Consider the following 14,378-nt stretch of genomic DNA (forward strand, 5'->3'; position numbering starts at 1 on the left):
CTAATCAAGGTCTATGGGAAAAGATCCATGAAGGAGGAGAGGGGACTCAAAGTTTTCATTCAATGAAGGCTAATATAAAAGAAAAAAAAGTACCACAAAATGAAGTTAGGCCAGGCATGGTGGCTCACACCTGTAATCCCATCACTTTGGGAGGCTGAGGTGAGAGGATTGCTTGAGCCCAGGAGTTTGAGACCAGCCTGGGCAACATAGAGAGACCCCATCTCTATTTAAAATAATTTTTTTTGCTCATGCCTGTAATCCCAGCACTTTGGGAGGCCAAGGCGGGCAGATCACGAGGTCAGGAGATCAAGACCGTCCTGGCTAACATGGTGAAACCTGTCTCTACTAAAAAAAAAAATCCAAAATATTAGCCAGGCGTGGTGGCAGGGGCCTGTAGTCCCAGCTACTCGGGAGGCTGAGGCAGGAAAATGGCGAGAACCCGGGAGGTGGAGCTTGCAGTGAGCCGAGATCGTGCCACTGCACTCCAGCCTGGGTGACAGAGCAAGACTCCATCTCAAAAACAAACAACAACAAAAAAAATTTAATGAAGTTAAAGTAACAAAAGAAAAAGAGGAAAGCAAAATGCTCAGAAAGGAGTAATAGGTCCAGAGAAATTTTCAAAAAAGAGAAAAATTGTCCAAGAATGTACATCAAATAATGTTTATAAATACATGAGGAGCTATGGCAAAATCAGTTTCTCCAACATAAGCATGTAATCACAGTACTGTTCTTCCCTTTAGCAGGAATCAGGAAAAACAAATTTGCTTTGTTTTAGATTTTATTCTCATTTTTCTTTCCAAAGGTTGGCTTTCTTTTTATTGAGAAGACTGCTTTTTAGCCTGTCAGACACATGTGACCTAATCAGAACCTTTCTTCATCAATACACTGAAGTGTGTAATTACTGTCCACACTTGGACCTTGCAACTATTTCTCAAGACCAGAACCCTAATATTTCCAAAAGTTCTTTCCTAGTAACACAGACTGCCTAACAAGTGACGGCTGGTTACTCCAAAGTTGCCTCTCTCATCTGCTGTATTCTGGATCTGCCTTCTTTTGCCCTCTCACCATTTCAAACTCTTGTCCATAGTTGGGGGGGGGGGGGGGGAACTCCTCTCTAAATATGGATGCAACAGTTTTCTAAGGGCACGAATTATTAGGTTGGTGCAAAAGTAATTGCGGTTTTTGCCATTTTAATGGCAAAATTACTTTTGCACCAACTTATACAATTATGCAGCTTTAATCTCTCAGATGTATCAAAAAAGGACCTGATGAAGAGTTTTACCCCTACCTTGGGACTATCTGAATGATGACAATGACAGTGATGGTGATGACAATGCCGACAGCAAGAACCTAAACTTAATACTAGGTGTGTGTTAAGGACAGGGCTAAGCCTTTCCATGCATTATTTCATAAAATCCTTAAGACCTTAAGAGACAGCTATATATTATTGCCATACTCATTTAACAGGTAAGATAAGCTTCAGCGGGGTTAAGTAAGTGCCAGCACCAGGATTAAAACTCAGATCCTTTTTGACTCCAGGGTTCATGCCTTTTCACTCAATTATCCATTTGACATACACATGGCACCTACTGTGTGCCAAACATTGCACTAGATAATTATCCATTGCCAAAGGCAGTAGTGCTGCTGAAAACTAGAACCTGTTTACGCAGTTAATATTTTTAGAATGTCAGCTGTCTCTGCATTGCAAATGTCTATATTAGAAGCATCCCTCAGACAAGAAACAGGAAACCTGATGCCCCAAAAAGGAGTTAAATGAGCTCTGAGAAAACTTACGATATAAATTTTGCCCAAAGCAGAGCTCAAGAAGTCAAGTTTAAAATAGCTTGTGCTACACACTTTTAGAACAAAACCTGTTAATACTACTTAATAGCCATAAAAAAAAATCCATTATGTTTGATAAAGTCATCTCAGTTTTGGAAATCTATTTTAAGCAAGTTATATAAAACATGAAAAAACTATATGCACAAAAGGTGTTTATAGCAGTGTTATTTATAGTACCTTAAAAGGTAAAAACAACCTATAGTCCAAAGAGAAGGGAATAATAAATAGCCTGCATATGAAATAATTTAGTTATTAAAGCATAAAGATTGGGTAGCTATGTTTAAAAATGTATACTTAGAAGACATAGTGAAGAAAGCAGAATTCGAAATTGCCTTCTATGATTACAAACCTGTAAAAAGTACTTTTAAAAAAAGATTAAAAGTGAACACTTTGAAAGTATAGTGTCTGCTGTTTGGGAGGAATCACAGGTAGAGTCTTTTACCCTCATTTTTGGTAACAGTTTCTTTCAGAATTTTAAAATAATTTTCATAATGGTATACACCTTCAAGATTAGAAAGAGTAGAACCAAGTGCTAGCTTGCAACAGCAAGTGAAGACAGTTCACTAAGTGAAGCCCTAGCAACATAGTGAGACCACTCCCCCCAGCCCTGAAAAAAATGGAAAAATTAGCCAAGAATGGTGGTGCACACCTATAGGAGGCTGAGGTGGGAGGATTGCTTGAGCCTGGGAGGTGAAGGTTATGAGCCCAGGAGGTACGGCTAAAACTCTGCCTTAATCAGAGGCTAGTCGATTATTCAGAAAACTCAAATAGAAAACTCTTACAAAAAGAGGCAGCAGGCTGGGTGCAATGGCTCACGCCTGTAATCCAGCATAAGAGGCTGAGGCAGGCAGATCACTTGAGGCCATGAGTTCAAGACCAGCCTGGCCAACATGGCAAAACCCTGTCTCTACTAAAAATACAGGGGAAAAAAGTTAGGTGGGCATATTGACACATGCCTGTAGTCCCAGCTACTCAGGACGCTAAGGCAGAAGAATCACTTGAACCTGGGAGGCAGAGGTTGCAGTGAGACGAGCTTGCACCACTGCACTCCAGCCTGGGCGACAGAGTGAGACTCTGTCTCAAAAAAAAAAAAAAAAAAAAAAGGAAGCAGTACCTGCCTGAAGACCATACACGGTGGTGATGGCAACAACAGGGTTAACTTCAAACACAAGGGAAAAAAATACAGGAAAGTGGAGTTTAAAGCAGAATGAACTTAAAAGACCAGGTGGAGCTACTGTGGACACAAGCCTCATTCTCATTTCAGGCATGGGGAAAATTCCACAGGCATCACTGTGAAGGAGGAGGTCTACTCATTCCAGTAGCTTCTTCCCAGAATCAACACATTCACACAGAGCCATCTCTGCCTTCTCCGACACTCCTGACATCCCAAGAGTGACACAGTAAAGTATGCATGGCATTTCACCAACTAGAAAGGTGATTTACTTTTCTCTACCCTCTGAACAGAGGAAACCAACATTCATAATGATGAACCTGGGGGGCTGCACAATCTCCTAGTGATGATGAAAGATTAAATCAGCAGCTCTAAAACCCAGCACACTGAGAATCACCCAAGGAGCTTGGTGAGATATTTTTTCTTGGGGCTTTGTCCTCTAATTTTGATTTAGTGGGTTTATTTTGGTATTCAATCTGTATTTTCAACATGTACTCTAGGGATTACAGACCTTCAGGAACCACTGGACTGAACTACATATGGTATAATTTTAGTGTTTAATATAGCTCATTGTATTTTAATTTACTAAAATCAATGAATAGTCTTATACCTATTTAAGTAGAATCTCCATTCCCCAACCATGCCAGAAAACAGAATGTGTACTCTACCTGGTAATCCAGCATCCGGAAGCTTGGAAAAAACTGACAAATTCGGGATTCAAAAAAATAGGGGAAAATCCAGAAAATGGGTAGTTCTTTGTGACTGTCATCTAATGGATCACAAGAAGGGAAAAATAATAGTAAATTAAAGAAAAAAATAGAAGGTTACAATAGAAAAACTTCTGCTAGCATGAGAAACTGCAATGATTCAACACATTTAAATCTCATACAAAAACAGAAAATGTTTACCAGAGTGCCATTTCAAACCTGACTATTCCCAAAGGTCAGTGGAAATATTCCTTTATATTGAAATATAGCTAGTAAGAGTATGTAAAAGTAACCCATATGTATATTACTATTGTCTAGGTAAGGCAAAGATGTTACCTAAAAAGTTGAAAATAGAAAAGGAGTGTCACTTTTGAGGCACAAAGGTAGTCATGACGTAGTGGAAGGACCTCTGGACTAGAAAGCAGTAAGTAGGCCTTGGGTGTGAATTCCAGCTCTGCCACAACTCTTTATCTTAGTTTTCAGGGATGAATCAACCTTGACTGCATCACGGAAGATTCTTAAAAACAGTTTTACCAAAATTAGTGTTTGTGAGAGACAGGGAACACAGCTATTACTTACAAAGCACCTAGTATAGGCTAGTACTTATTACAGCACTATTACAGCTAAAACTCCAACAGGCTAAAAAGCCTTAATTCAGAGGCAAGACTAATCATACTGCTTACACTAAGCTATAATAAGTACTTTCTATGTACTGTCTCCTTACAATAATCCCTAGAATTAGATATTATCCCATTTTACAGATAGGGAAACTGAAGCCATAAGCTATCAAGTTCAATGCAGCTAATAAGTGGCAGAACAGGAATTCAAGCCCACAAAGCTCTTTATTGCTTCCCCAATGACACTGACTTTATCCACTCTAATTAGTGGACTTAAAAATAAGTGAAATACTTAACAATATGAGTCACATTTTATATTTCATTTGCATTCTGTCTCCCAAAGCACTATTAGTGGAAAAGCATGATCACAAAATTCCTGACACTCTTAACAAATTTATCAACTTGCGAGCTAGAAAATATTTCTAAAAAATGAATATACCAACTAATTAGATAATTTTATAAAATACTTTGAAGCCCTAAGTCACTTTAAACTGAATAATAACCCCCAGCCACTAGACCACCTCTAGGGCTGGGAATCTGTGTACTGATAACCACAATCAGTCTATGGGATGTCTAACCTCCAAACTCATATCCTGGCAAAGTGTAGAGCCCTGGACCTCAGGCTGAGTGCCTTCTTAGTGTTCTGGGCCAGGCTTCAGGAACAGGGAATGTATAGTCCACAGGGCAGAGGTATGTGTCAGCTTTGTTCAAAAATCTATTCCCAGTACCTAAACAGTGCCTGGCACACAGTGGCTACTAAGTAAATATTTACTGAATGAATGACAGCAGTTCACTGCTGTTCTGCATAATGTCCCATTATCCCCATCAAAAACATAGTATTTTTTCCTATAAGCCATTAAAAAAAAATCCACATGATTAGAATAATACAAAGTATATCATGATAATGAAGTTTGCTGCAACATCAAATAAACCTGTTTTTAAAAAGAGAATTCAAGACATGTATATTCTATCAGTGCTCTGATTCACTGAGCTCAGCTAATATTTGACAGGAAGTAGATACATAGATACATGTTTACTTTGCAGTAATAAATTATACACCTTGGCTTTGACCTTCTTTCCACATAGCAATTAACTTCCTGAATGTAATAGCCAAAGGTTCAACCAAGCCACCAAACGGAGGATCCGTCACCATAATGATTCCTTCGCCTTTATCTTCCTGTAAAAATGCTCTGCATACTTCAAGGGCAGTCTGGAACAAATAGAAATTCATTTCTAAATTAGGACTAGAGAGAGGCACTTCATCCTATTTGGAGGAGAATGCATTAGACTCAGTCTCACTCTTAATACTGGAAACTTCACGGAGTCATCTTGCCACCGCAGCATCCCTCAGTGACATTCTGGAGCCTCTCTTTGCCCCCATAAGATTTTATCTTTGGGTTCCTTGATAAGCAGGTTTTTAAAATTGCAAATTCAAACACCAGCACTATCAGAAGACTACACATTTCAAATGGTTAAATTAAAAGGCTAAATTTAGTGTCCTAAAAGAAACTCATTACCCATAAAAACCATCTAAAATGTTAAATTCAATTCAACAAACAGAAGCCAGGATGGTGCTAAGCACTAGGGACACAAAGACGAAGAAGACATGTTTTCCCATCTGGCTTGTCCAGTGCCATGAGTTCGTTTAATAACAGCTACAAATTACCAGTTAAACATGCACATGTTTTTGAGTATCAGGCAGACATATTTGAACATGCACTGTGAGTAAATAAAAAATGAAAGTTCACATATGACAAAGCACATCTGGTCCGTGAAACCATGCTATTAACACATTTTCCCAAAGGTCAATTTAAGCTTTTTTAATAATTGCAAAGTAAACATTAACAGGGATATTTAACGGTTTTTGCTATGGGTGAAGTTATTAAGAGATACCATATAACAGTATCTCCAGTCAACTGACTTGCAAATAGCTTTCAAGTACAGTCCCCTTGGTATCCCTAAGGGATTGGTTCCAGGACACCCGCATATACCAAAATCTGCAGGTGCTGGAGTCCCTGATATAAAATATTGTAGTATTGCACTTAACCTATGCACATCCTCCTATATAGTTTTAATCATCTCTAGATTACTTATATAACCTAATACAATGTAAATGATATATAAACAGTTCTTAGACTCTATGGTTTAGGGGATAATGACAAGAAAAAAGTGTACATGCTCAGTACAGTCACCACCACCCTCTTTTTTTTTTTCCTAAATATTTTTGATCTGCAGTTTGTTGAATCCACAGATGCAGAACCCACAAATGGGGAGAGCTGACTGTACTCATCTACAAAAATAAGTCAACACAGTATACAAAGTGACATGAGATTTAAAAATTTAATGGCATTTTAAACTTTAATAAGCCTATATGTACTTTATAATAAAATATATTTTGTTCTACTGCTAAATCAATTTAGAAGACCCACTGATAAGAGGAAAACCTTTTTCCCTAGGAGAGTCTTCATTAATTTCCTACTGGAACTCCTATAGCAGAGGATGACTTGTCAAGAAGGTTAATCATTTTTCAAGTGCTGTCTGGCACTTCCTTAACCTGCTTACAAGAACAAGGACTGAAAGCACAGATGATGATATTGAAATCTTCAAACTCCTTAGAGTTAAAAGTAGAAAAGAGAAATTACACAAGTAAATGATGTCAAGCTCCTAACCTAACTTTAAAAATATTTTTAAAGGATTTTTTTTCCAGGTAAGAATCAATGGCATCATAGCCCAACACGAGTTGCTGATTATCTTAATGTTGATCTTCTACAGGAAACAGATACTTGCTTACACCACCAATGTTCACAGTAATTTGACTCTTTATCTCAGTTATCATTTAAAAAGTGCCCGGTAATTTAATTAGCCATCCTCTCTACATACTTTAACTGACTTTGCCATTAAGGCCGATGACATTTTTTAAACACTATATGATTTGCAATGAGAAATCCTATGTGGGGAACTCCCACTTTTGAATCTAGTGGACTGTAAAATGCTGAGGTGTACTAGCAGAGTCTTCTATTCTCCTAAGCACCCTGGACAGCCTCACAGGCACTGAGCGGACACTTAAATACTTAGTGATTGATTAGTGGATGGTAAATCTCTAGTGAAAAACTTGACTCCGGGAGTAGGTAGAAAAAAGGCAGATAGTAAAATCATTAAAACAATGGGTTTCTGCAGATCAATCTCTATAGCTGCAGTGCTATTTAGAGGTTGCTGCTGAAATATAGAGTAAGAAAAGCCTGAGCTGGATGACTCTTTTCTTCAGGGAAGATAAAGTGGAGCTCAATCTTGGCAGCTTATTCCAACCATTATTGTAGAAACTTATAAGGTAATGCTGTACGCTTCCTATAAGCTACAAAGAGTTTCGAAGAAAAACCCTAATTACCTGTTACTCTTTAAAAAAATAAAAAATTGCTAGCCAACCTTTAGGTATTTAATTTTAGCCTTATTTTGTATGTATTGTTCAAAATAAAAAGCAAAACCATAGTATGGTATTAAAACAGACAAACAACAAGAAAATCCTAACTCACTAGCGTAGCATCAAACAGTGATTCAAACTCGATTACTTCCTCATTTACTACGACACAGCCCGGACCTCACCTGACGTCAAGGTCCTGTGGTTTCAAGTGGTCAGACTGGATACCGCCACATCAATATCCTACCAGCCCCACAAACTCAACCTTTCCAAACTTCACTTCCCTCTGTTTAGATGAAAAAATACAAATCCAGGCCATTCCACCAAGTCAGCTTGGACTTCCTTCCCCCTCAGTACAGTCTTCTCACTGCCTCTGTGAATGCCTAGACAACCCAGTTCTTTCTTCTCCTTTTCTCACTGCCACTGTCCCAGCTGAGAAGTCCCTCATCATCCACTGGCAAGTGACTTTCAATTCCCACCTGCCTTCACATTCACCTCAACAGTTCTCAATTCTTAGTGATTACCAACCATATAAACGCTTTGGGAAACAGCTGAAATACATCTAATTATAACTGCTGTTTATTTCAATACCTTGTTTTAATGGCTTCACAGCTGAAAAATATTAATATAAATCCCAATGCTAAATTGATTCAAATGGAAGGAGTGCTATACTTACTAAATCAGGGGACTCATTTTTCAATCCCAACCAACAATTTAACATTTGTTTTCATTTCCTGAATGCTGACTTTTATAAAGTCTTGCTTGGTTTTCATCCTCCTATCATTAGTTAATATCTCAAAGCACAATACATAGTCGGCATGGTTCACAATTTTTACAAAATTGATATATATGCATATATTTATGGGTATGCTTCAAAGTGTCTTGATAATTTCACAATATTTTTGGCCAGCGTCCTGGCAGGTGTGATTACTTGGTTGGTTACAGATTTTATTTTATAATAGGCCTGACACAGAGCTCAAACTAAATGTATCAGCTCTACCATGCTGTTTATTCTCAGTGACATTATTAGCCTCATATTGAAAGGAGCTTTTTTTCAGCTGCTGTCCTTTTTTATTTTTAAAGATCTTTTAGTTTTTAGAGCAGTTTGAGGTTCGCAGAAAAAGTGAGAGGAAGGAATAGAGATTTTCCACACACTCCCAGCCCTGACACATGCATTTAATTACAGTGTGGTAAGTCTACAAAGGAGAACTTGACCCTTTGGGGAGTGGGGGTCGGGGAAGGCTGGAAGAAGTGATTTGGAACAAAGTTCTAAAACATGAGTGGAAGTTATCAAGGCAAAAGACAGCAGAAACCAGCAGGAACAGCACGGGCCTTCCCTGTGGTGCAAAGTCGTCTGACCAGTTCCAGATGAAAGCCCTGTGCCCTGAGCACAGACAGCAAAGGGGAAACAGGGAGAGGGGAGGCTAGAGTGGAAACTGGGGTCAGATCACACAGAGCCCCATGGGCCTTCTAAGAATGTGGGCCTTCATCCAAAAAGTAGTGAGAAGTCTTAACAAGGGAATAATAAAATCACCTCTAGGTGCTCAATAAACAGTGAAAGAACAAAAATAAATACCAGTAAATAGTAGAACAGTCACAATTTGACCTTGAGGGAATTTAGCAAAAGAACAAGGGAGGCACTCTGAAATCTGTTATTCCACAATAAGAGAACAATGAGATAATGGTCACAACTCTTACCTTTCCATCAAAGAAATGATGGTTAAACATATTATAATGGCAAAAGCTATCTTCCATATAAAACTGGGAATACCTGTAAAATAATTACAGAGTTATTTGCCCAGTCACAGCTATAGAGTAAACAAATATAAGCTAAATTTTAAAACTATAAAAATCACACCTTTATTTTAAAAATTTCATCATTCTTTAGTTTTTTGAAATAAAGAATAATTTCCAAAAATTTCAGGTAATTTTTAACAGTGAAAAAATAATAAACTTAAATGATTTTCCCATGTTTAATTAACCAGTAGTAAAACTACAGAATACTCATATATAAAACACACATGTTCCTATGTACCAGGAGGTTATACATAAACAATGAGGTTACTGACAGATTATGCAATTTAAGCTTGCAATGGGTTGGCAATTAAGATACATCTCTCATGGTTAATAATTTTAAGAATACTAAATCAACATTTCTGCTCAACAGCTGTTCATTTATTTTCTTCTGTAGGTGATTTTTTTTAAGTATTTAATACAGACCAGGCACAGTGGCTCACACCTGTAATTCCAGCACTTTGAGAGGCTGAGGCAGGCAGACTACTTGAGCTAATGAATTTGAGACCAACCTGGGCAACATGGCAAAACCCCGTCTCTACAAAAAATACAAAAATCAGCCAGGCGTGGTGATGCATGCCTGCAGTCCCAGCTACTAGGGAGGCTGAGGTGGGAGGATGGCTTGAGCCCAGGAGGCGGAGGCTGCAGCGAGCCAAGATCACACCACTATACTTCAGCCTGGGTGCTACAGCCAGACCAGGTCTCAAAAAAAAAAAAAAAAGATAATACAAATTACAATTTTTTTTTTGTCTAATGCAGGCTAGCTTAATAAAATATGCTTTTCAATATAATAGGAAAAGCATATGGATTTCATATTTACTAAATTAGTGCAAGGAAAGAGGAATATTTATTTACTGATAGAATTATTTTGTTTTGCTAACACACTATTTCAAAAAGCCACTGGCAGTGAATGAGAGTACCGCCTTTGGGTATTAACATTTTATAAATTCCTGCTAATTTACTAGGAAAAACTCATATCACATTATGACTTAAATCTGCATTTGATTACTTACAAGGCGGAACTTTCTATATTTCTTAACTGTATTTGTACTGTCTGTCCATATGTTTTCCCCATTTATGTATCTGGGTCTTAATGTCTGTGTTGCTGATTTCTCAGTTTTCCATAAAATATAGAAACCTCTTTGTTATCTCAATAGGATTTTGAACTTCAACTATTTTATTACACATAATTTACATATGAATCACATCGTCCTTCTTGGGAATTTGTAACCTGGTGAAAAAACTGAAAAAAATCTGAGACACATCCTTACTTACTACGACTTCTTGAACCAAATCATGATACTGGCAACTTCTTTGCTTGTGTTTCTACTCAGTTATCCATTACTGTCTGTAACTGATCGGTCACCCATGGTGAGTATTTAATATAAGGGCAGCACTGGTTTATCCTCTTCCCATTAACTGTGGCTAACAGCACAGGCTCCATAGTCGGATGGTCTGGTTTCAAACTATGTGTCTCTCACTTACTGACCGGGTATCCTTAGTAAGTTATTTAACCTTTCTGAGCCTCAGTTTCTTCATCCATAAAATGGTAAAAGTAATAATTTCTACCACATAGGACTGGATAACAATGAGATAATGTATGTAAAGTACTTAATACAATGCCAGCTACATAGCATGTACTAAAATGTTAAGTACTGTTACTGTTATTTTAATAATTATCAGCTGTAAATATTTATGCCTTAATGCCCCTAATATTAAGAAATTATGTTTATGTTCACCAAAAATAATCCAAGCCTATTTCTTCTTGTTCTGTGGAGATGGACAAAGAGCTGCCAACCATTCTCGGTGTAATATCCTTTAATGTCATTTAAGACACTGTTAGCACATTTCCTAAAATATAAATTTGCACTGAAGAAATAAAAGGTTTAGATAACTGGAAAATATTTAAACTATATACTGTAATCTAATGAACATTCCAAAAATTGACTGTAGGTAATGTCAAATGACCATTAAACAAATATGTCTTCCTATTTAACTAAATTTCACATAACTGCCTTTAAAAAAGAGTGTATTAGTACTAGTACAGCCACGTGTAAACATGGTATCATTTGAGGGTTTTCTTCTCTCTTGCACTGCTTTATGAGTATGACCAAAGGAAAATACAATCCCTTTTTAACTTAATCCATATTATTTTCATTCCTTCACAAAGATACAATAGTCATTTTTAAAAATTAAAAAAAGAAAATTTGATTTACATGAAATTCAGCACAGCACACCTGTCCAAAACATTCTGGGCAGCAGTGCGCAGAGGCAGAGAGAAAGAAAAGCGAAGATTTCACTTCTAAGTTTCCATCAAATACATAATTTGAGAGCATAATTATTCATATTTTAAATTATGAAAAATCACTCAACATTGCCCTCTTAAAATGAAACTGGCCACAAAGAATTATTCTCTCCATTGAATAACGCAAACAAAACCAATCAGAAATGCATGCACTTGAAAAATGCTCAAAAGGACATTCATTTGGCCATTCATTCTCTTTAAATGAGAGTCAGTTACCAAGTGTGAAACATGCTCTACACACAGGAAATGTAATCAAGAGCTGAATAAAATTAGTTCATGAAATGAACCTAAGAAATTCATTTTTTGACATAACTTTATTTGGATAATAGTTTGCCAAATAGAGTTTCACATCTTTCATGCTAAAATTAGAGCATATAGAAATCCATCTTAGCAAATGTGAACTTCGTATCTTATACCCCCTAAAAAACATATTTATAGCTCATCTATAGAGAACACTGGAGTTTGAGGCAGTTCTCCAACCTTGGATAAACCTGTTGTAAGGCACCAAGAAACCAAAGTCAGAGTCCCAAAAAACTACTCATTGTCACTCTATAGTACGCAGAATTGTTTTTCTGATTTAACTGTGGTCTTTATGAGAAATCTGAACCAACCACACACTCCGCCATGCTGAAAATACAGGTAAAAGTCTCAGAGAATTCCAGCAACTTATGTGTTTCAATAAACCAGCTCTCTCTTTAGTGTTGACTTTCTATAGAACTGACTCAGTAACAGACTACGTTATCAAAAAAACTGAGCTGTGATATCCCCAATAGAACACCATCAGTTTTTGTTTGCAAGGCACATGCAAAAGTTTAAAAGTATGAAAAAAAAGTATCAATATATTCCATACATTATAAAATAACTTTATCCACATCCCCTAACCCCTACTCTGACCAGGACATTACAACTACTGGTGCAAGAAAAGGAAAACTAAAAGGCATGGCATTAAAGGTGAAATAGTTAAGGGGCCATATAAATCTTTCAAATTAAATCAGGTAAGATGAAGAGTTCTGGAGATCAGTTACAAACAATGTGAATTTACTTAACACTACTAAGTTGTATATCTAAAGATGGCTACTATGGTTAAATGTTATGTTTTATGTATAGTTGACCTTTGAACAACATAGAGGTTAGGGGCGCAGCAGAAAATCCAAATATAACTTTTACCTTCTGTGTCAGTCCCTTTTGCATTGCTATAAAAGAATACCTGAGATTGGGTAATTTACAAAGAAAAGAGGTTTATTTGGTTCATGGTTCTACAGGCTGTACAAGCATAGCACCAGCATCTGCTGGGCTTCTGGTGAGGTCTTAGGAAGTTTTTACTCATGGTATAAGGGAAAGGGGAGCTGGCATGTCACACGGCAAAAGAAGGCGCAAGAAAGAAAAGAGGAGGTGCCAAGCTCTTTAAACAACCAGCTCTTGCGTGAACTAATAGAATGAGAACTCACTTATTACCACAAAGACAGCACCAAGCCATTCATGGGGAATCAACCCCATGATTCAAACACCTTCCACTAGGCCCACCTCCAACACTGGAGATCACACTTCAACATGAGATACCAACTCCAAACCATATCAACTACCCGAAAGCTTAACTACCAATAGCCTATGATGACTGGATGCCTTACACATAACAGTCAATTAACACATATTTTGTGTATGTTTTATATACTGTATTTTTACTATAAAGTTAGCTAGAGAAAAGAAAATGTTATCAAGAAAGTCATTTGGAAGGTCAAGGTGGGAGGACTGCTTGAGGTCAGGCAACCAGCAAGACCGGTTTCTATTAAAAAAAAATCATAAGGAAGAGACAATATTATTTAATATTCATTAAGTGGAAGTGTGTCACCATAAAGGTCTTCATAATGAGTAGGCTTAGGAGGAGGAAGAAGAGGAGCAGTGGCAGAGGCAGAAGAAAATCCATTTGTAAGTGAACGTGAGCGGTCCAAAACCATGCTATTCAAGGGTTAATCGTATTTTTGAACAATTTTTAAAAGTAAATCAGAGTACTAGCAATAAATACCACAAAATAAAATTCAGAAAATCATTTAAATTATAATAGCACTAAAAATAATAAAACATCTAGAGATAAATTTAATAAAAGAAGCACAAAACGTATATACTGAAAACTACAAAATATCATTTAAAGAAATTGAAGACCTAAAGAAATGGAAGGACATCTCATGTTCATGGACTGGACAACTTAATATTAAGATGGCAATATTCCCCAAATTAATCTACAAATTCAATACAATCCCTGTAAAAATCCCAGCTGGCTTTTTTCTGTGGAAATTGACAAGCTGATCCTAATACTCATATGGAAATGCAAGACACCCAGAACAGCCAAAACAATCTTGAAAAAGAACAAAATAGGAAGACTCATACTTCCCATTTTCAAAGTTTACTATACAGCAACAGTAATCATGACTGTGTGAGAGTGGCATAAGGATGGGGATAGATCAATGGAATAGAATTTCAAGTCCATAAATAAACCTATATATTTGTGGTCCTTTTGTTTTCATTATGG

General features: G+C 37.0%; 1 protein-coding gene across 1 annotated transcript in view; it reads right to left on the reverse strand.

Annotated features, from left to right (window-relative positions):
• Positions 1-14,378, reverse strand: part of ZCCHC4 (zinc finger CCHC-type containing 4) — a 56,569-nt gene that overhangs the window by 14,852 nt on the left and 27,339 nt on the right. Inside the window, exons 6-8 of the mRNA XM_008017727.3 lie at positions 9,451-9,523; positions 5,397-5,547; positions 3,682-3,782 (exon numbers count right to left, since the gene is read on the reverse strand). Coding sequence (XP_008015918.1) covers positions 3,682-3,782; positions 5,397-5,547; positions 9,451-9,523 — 325 coding nt within the window. The remainder of the gene's footprint in view (positions 1-3,681; positions 3,783-5,396; positions 5,548-9,450; positions 9,524-14,378) is intronic.

The sequence above is a fragment of the Chlorocebus sabaeus genome, chromosome 27 (genome assembly GCF_047675955.1).
Source record: "Chlorocebus sabaeus isolate Y175 chromosome 27, mChlSab1.0.hap1, whole genome shotgun sequence".
Taxonomy (NCBI): domain Eukaryota; kingdom Metazoa; phylum Chordata; class Mammalia; order Primates; family Cercopithecidae; genus Chlorocebus; species Chlorocebus sabaeus.